Here is a 6,289-nt window from a genome sequence, read left to right on the forward strand (position 1 = left end):
TGTGTTCTCTCGAGTATCTGAAAGTTGGGGAACACAAAATGGGCCAAGAACTGTGATTGCAAGGAATTTTGATCCGGCTCAGAGACAATAATGGGGAAGGCCATGTTTCATAGCCATGGCATGAAATGTTTCATAACCCAGCAACGTGGACCCACAGACACGTTTAACTTGGGTTCCACGGGGACACTCAGCTCCTTCCCTGATCCATAGAGACCAGGAGCAGAAGCACAACATCACAGGGGTCAGAAAGTTTCACTCAGTGGGTGCCAAGATAGGAGTACCTGGCACTTTAGGTGGAGAGGCCTGGGGCCTGTTACACCCTCCCCTGCACCTCTTTACTCTGTGACCCCTTCTTCTCTCTTTCTTCATTTGCTCACCATAGTGAGCTCTCATGATCCCATCAGGAAAGCCTTCAAAGCTTGGGACCCTCAATGTGAGCCTGTCAAAACCTGCAGTCCAGCTTCCCAACCCAATTGAATGATCCACAGCTGTACCTGGTGCTAGAACGAGGTCACTTTAATTCTTCTTTTTGTATGAAATCAGAACTGCAACAGGAGGAAATCACGCACAGGACACAGGACACAGACCTTTAGGGCCCACTGTTGGGGGTCTTAGGAAGAAGTGAGGGTCATGGGAGAGGGCTGGAGAGAGAAAAGGAGGCAGGCAGGACTGGGGTGGGATTGTCTGGGGATGGAGGGAGCTGAAGAAGCATCCAGGAGCCCTGGAAGTGGGGGAGGGGCGCCATCCCAGAGGACTAGGGTGTCAGGACAGGTGGATCCCAGGAAGGAATATGGGTGTGGTGAGCAAAAGGGATCCACACACACACCTCGAGTTACAGAAGGAGCAAGAAAGGGAAGGGAATAACTAGGGAGGAAGCAAGAGAGACCTGGCTAGGACGGTCAGGAGCTCCCTCACTCGACCCCAAAGTGCACGACTCGGCAATAAATAGTAATATTTATAAATAAATAAGTAAATAAATAGATGAATAAATAAATAAATACATAAATAAATAATATCCTTGTAGAGCTAGGAGTTTGGTGCGAGGGAGGTGGAAGCATGGGAAGTGCGGTGAGCTCATCTCTTCTACAGAGGTCCTCAGGCCCTTCATTCTGCCACGGACCCTGGGCTACTGAGCAGGGGGCACTCAGCAACATGGGGGTAGCGCAGAGAGCCACGAGGTGGGATGGGGTAGGGGGGTATCTTTCCTTGCTAAAGGCAGCTTAAGGAAGCAGAAAAAATATAATAAACAGGTCCTAGGGCCGGGAGAGCTGAGCTTTCCCAGAGGGCAACAATAGGGCATCCCCCCTGCATCCGAGGGAGAAATCAGTGTGGGTTTTGCACATCTTTGCGGTGGACTGGGATGGAGGGAGTAGACGTGAGATTTGGCCCACTCACTGCCTGGGCCTTTTGCAGATACTCTGGGCTGATTTGGGGGACATCACCCCCTACCCCAAGATCTAGGTTCCCTTTCTCTAGCTGCACACAAAGAAGAAGAAAATTGGGATGGTTGGGGTGGGAGGAGATAGGGAGGGGGCCAAATAGCTCAGAGAGGGCAAGGCACTCACTACCAAGTAAGATCCGATGTCTGTATATGCTAAGCCTCAGGAACAAGATAGAAAACAGGAAGAGTTTTCCCATAATCCCCAGCTACTGAGATTCCCCTCACAGGAGTTACCTCACCATGCCCCTGCCTCCCAAGGGCTAGACTGAGATGTCTTAAGAAAAAGCCCACCCCCTCTAATCCCAGCCTTCCCCTTTCCTGTTCCCATGCCCCCTCTCTAGCATGGGCAGGAGAAGCTGCAACAGGGTGCAAACAGGATGGGAGACAGAGTCGGGGTCTGGGGAAGGGGGTGTGTCTCTGAAAATTTGGATGTAGGAGTAGAAGAGGCAGCAGCCCATGAGCGAGCCAGGGGGAGACTCGAAGACTGTACACCCACCACCCAAGCAAAAACATTTCTAACCGGCTGGGTCCCAACCACAAACTGTAGAAGGTACCCAAGAGAAGAGCCCTCCGGGTGCCTGGATGAGTAAAAGGAAGTCTCCTTCGACCAATCGACCGAGACTGGGCACTCTGCCTGGGCCCGGGGCCAGTGGGTACATGCTATGCCAAGGTACAGGGGCTCAGGGAGGAGAGGCCGTTCTAAGCAGTGAGCGGTGAGGAGGGACCCCAGCGAAGCCCCGGGGAGAGGAGTGAATCCAGGGCGGGAGGCAGGCAGTGTTCAGACGTCCAGCACGTGGTTCAGGTAGGAGATGTAGCAGATGGCCAGGCGCAGGATCTCAATCTTGGAAAGCTTCTTGTCGGGGGGCAGCGTGGGCAGCAGCTTGCGCAGCTCGGCGAAGGCCAGGTTGAAGGCTTCCACGCGAATTCGCTCCCGCGTGGCGTGGGCCGTGCGGTACTTGGCTGTGGCGCGCCGCCGGCGCCGGCGCTCCTCACGGCTCAGGTGCTGCAGGTCTTTCCTGCCCGGCTCCCCTGGCTCCAGGACGCGAGCCTGGGCCCCTCCCGGCCCCCCTGGCCCCGCCCCGTCAGGGCCCGCCCCGCCCCCACAGTCGCTGAAGCCTGACTCTGTCTCAGAGTGGGTGGGAGGCAGGTCCAGCTCCATGGTGTCTGAGTTGAGCATCATGATGGATGCCCCTCGCCCTGAGAGATCAGGATCCCCTCCCCACCCCTCCCTCTGGGAGCCTGAAAGCTGGTTTCGGGAGGGGCAGGAAGGGCCTGGGGTGGTGGGGTCTGCCACTGAGCTCAAGGAAGTGAGAGCCACTTCAGGGTGCCATGGTCAGCGTTCTGGTCGAGAGCCTGGAAGAGAGAAGGGGAAATTGGTAAGGGCAGAGGGAGGAAGGAGGGGACAGCTCAGAGATGGGGAGGGGTGAGGAAGGTTTAAGATGGGCTGGAGAGGGGGAGGTACTGTAAGCTTGGGGAAAGAACAACAGAAACATGGGGAGGGGTGGAGGCAGTGAGGCAGGAGAGACAGGCAGGAGGCCATGGTGTCAAGGAGTAAGAGGAAAGATGGAGAGAAGGGAAGAGATCCAGAAAGTCGGCAACTCGAAAGGAGAAGAAGCAATGAGAAGGACAGGGTCAGGATAAAACTGAGCAAGAGGATTAAAGACCCAAATGTAAGACTTAAAACTGCAGCTCCTAAAGAAAACACAGGGGGAAAACTTCATGACATTGGACTTGGCAATGATTTCTTAGATGTCACACCAGAAGCACAGGCAACAAAAGCAAAAACAGACAAATGGGACTACATCAAACCTACAAACTTTTGTGCGTCAAAGGACACAATTAACAGAGTGAAAAGGCAATGGGAAAATGATTTGCAATTCATATAGATGTAAGGGGTTAATATCCAGAATATTATAAAGGACTCCCACAGCTCAACATCAAAAAACTAAATAACTTGATTAAAAACTGGACAAAGAGCTTGAAGACATTTCTCCAAAGATGATATATAAATGACCAGCAAACATATGAAAAGATGCTCAACATCACTAATCATCAGAGAAATGCAAATCGAAATCGCAATGAGATATGTATGACCTCATACCCATTAGGATGGTTACTATCAAAAAAAAAAAAAAAGAAAACCAGAAAATAACAGGTGTTGGCAAGGGTGGAGAGAAATTGGAACCCTTTGCCCTGTTGGTGAGATTGTAAAATGGTGCAACTGCTATGGAAACAGTATGCAGGTTCCTTTAAAAATTAAAAATAGAATTACCATATGATCTAGCAATCCCACTTCTGTGTTTATGTCTAAGGAAATTGAAATTGGGATCTTGAAGATATATCTGCACCCTCATGTTCATTGCAGCATTATTCACAATAGCCAAGATATGGAAACAACCCAAATGTCCATCAATAGATACACAGATAAAGAAAATGTGGCATATACATACAATGGAATATTATTCAGCCTTAAAAAAGGAAGAAAATCCTGTCACAATGCTACAACATGGATGAACCTTGAGGACATTATGCTAAGTGAAATAAGCCAGTCACAAAAACACAAATATTGTATGATTCCACTAATATGATATATCTAAGTATTCATCTTCATAGAAGCAGTATGTAGAATGGTGCTTACCAGAGGCTGAGGGGAGGGTGGGGAGGGGGAGGTGTTGCTCAAAGGGTATAGAGTTTCAGATTTACAGGATGAAAAAGTTCTGGAGCTCTGTTTCACAACAATGTGAATATACTTAACACTACTGAACTGTACACTTAAAATAGTAAATTTTATGTTATATGTTTTTATCACAATAAATTGTTTTTAATAATTAAAAAGGGTGGGGGGAACTGAGTGAGACTGGAGCCACAGCTGCAAGAGAGATTGGCTGTGGCTCTAAACCTTTCCCAGTTGTGAGGGGAGCATTGCAAGCCTTGGCCCTGCCATCCCCTCCCTCCCAGGGCCCGTCTCTACCCTGGCTGCTTCTGTGTGTATGTGTGGAGGGGAGAGGATGATAAACACGCAGATTGCCCTTTGTAGAGTGGACTGGGGCATGTGGAGCTCGGCACAGCTGCCCAGTTCAGTCCCTCCCAGCCCCCAAACCCCACAACAGGACCATTGCAGACACCAGATACACCAGGGGGAGGTATCTCCTCTGGCCACAATCCCCCTGCTCAGGACAGTCCCTTTCTCCAGCTCTGTCCTCAACACCCTCAACCCTTGCCATTCCCTGGCCGTTTTGGCAACTCTGCAAGGAAGATTGGGGAAAGGGAACATAACCAGCTTTCCACTCCACATCCTCCCTCAGCCCAAGGCCAGTTCAGATGTGGCGCGCAGAGACGGATAGGGGTAGATTTTGGAGGCCACCATTTGGGGCTTGGCGAAGCTTGCTTGTCCCTGGGACCAGAGGAAATCAGGGAGAGGCAGCAGGAACATGGTCTGGGGGAAGGCTGGGGAAAGGGCTTTGCTGTGGGGGAATGTCAAGTGGGAACAGTGGGCCACTCACTGTGAGCTCAGCCGGACTTAAGTGGCAGAAACAGAAGCACAGAGGCTCCTTCGCAATCACCATATCCCCTTCCTCACCAGTCCGGGTTCTCCTGCCTGATGGACACCTTCACAGGGGTCAGGACTCCCCAGCCTTGCCCCGCCCCACCATGCAGAAAACAGGCTCAAATGAGTAGTCCACTAACAGTAAGCTCTGTGGTTGGGGGTGTGAGATCATCAACATCTGACAGCATGTATGCACACAGCCATAACACAAAACAGAAGGGGGTGAGTGCTGAAATTTAGAACACACCGCATATTCCAGGGTCAAAGGAACACGAGGGGATGGATGGCAATAGCGTGGGAGGCCCCGAAGTCAGCACCTCCCAGTATGTGTTTAGTGCACCAACTCCCTACCCCCATGACCCAGGAATTCAGCTACGGGGTTCTCAGCACATCTATCACGGCCCAATTCTCCCTCTGCCTGGTCCCCATGTTCCTTCATCCCTGATCACTTGGCCCTCCCTTCCCCTCTTCTGCTCCCAATCTGACCCCAGTCCCATTTCCACCTGGACCCACTGTCTTCCCCAGCTCCAGTCCTGGCAGCAGCTTCTATTCACCCATCAAGACAGTCCTCACCCCAAAATCCACTTCTGGTTTCAAAGTTGCAGGTTCCGAGGATCAGAATTCCAAGCATCCAGGATAGGACTTCCTGCCCCACTTCTGCCATCCCCAACCCGACTGAGAATAGATAGGCACAAAGAGTCAAAGGGGAGAAGTGGGGAAGAGGGAGGTGCAGGGACAGAGAGAGACACAGCGTGAGAGAAAACTAAAGGGAGGCTCTGGGAGGGGACTTGAGCCAGAGAGTGGGAGGGACACGCCCACCCCTCCCCAGCCTTTGGTTTCCCCTTTACCTAGGAGGAGCCTGTGAGGGGATCCAAGCTGGCAGGACAGGGGGGCAGCGTTGACAGCCCCAGTCTCCTCTGGCTGCTCAGAGCTCATCCGTCTGCAAAGTTATTGACCAGCTTTCTAGACCTCTCCGGGGCAGCGTGGCGTGGCTGTACAGGCTCCGGGGCATAGGAGAGGGGTGCACATGTTGGGGATATAGGGCCCAGGTGGAGGGGGTGAGCTTGGCCAGGTACTGGGGACACCCGCACTCACACGCACACACACACCACACGCTCACAGACACATACACACCTGAGCTGGCCCAGCCCTATGTATATATATGGAGATACACACACACACCCCCAGCTCTCCATTGGCTGGCCCAGGCCCCCCCCTTATCAATATTAAACAGTGAGGCCAGGCAGCCATTGGCAGAGGGATCTGGGAACCCCCCTGGGAGCTGGGGGTGGGGCCGGCCC

General features: G+C 52.2%; 1 protein-coding gene across 1 annotated transcript; it reads right to left on the bottom strand.

Annotated features, from left to right (window-relative positions):
* Positions 1–2,219: 2,219 nt before the first annotated feature.
* Positions 2,220–6,118, bottom strand: NHLH1 (nescient helix-loop-helix 1). The gene is made up of 2 exons (XM_007459926.1): positions 5,837–6,118; positions 2,220–2,794 (listed from the first exon to the last, which is right to left on the bottom strand). Exon 2 carries the CDS (start codon positions 2,619–2,621, stop codon positions 2,220–2,222), a length of 402 nt encoding a protein of 133 aa, XP_007459988.1. The 5' UTR covers positions 2,622–2,794; positions 5,837–6,118.
* Positions 6,119–6,289: the final 171 nt, after the last annotated feature.

The sequence above is a fragment of the Lipotes vexillifer genome, unplaced genomic scaffold (assembly GCF_000442215.2).
Source record: "Lipotes vexillifer unplaced genomic scaffold, Lipotes_vexillifer_v1.1 scaffold2036, whole genome shotgun sequence".
Classification (NCBI taxonomy): domain Eukaryota; kingdom Metazoa; phylum Chordata; class Mammalia; order Artiodactyla; family Lipotidae; genus Lipotes; species Lipotes vexillifer.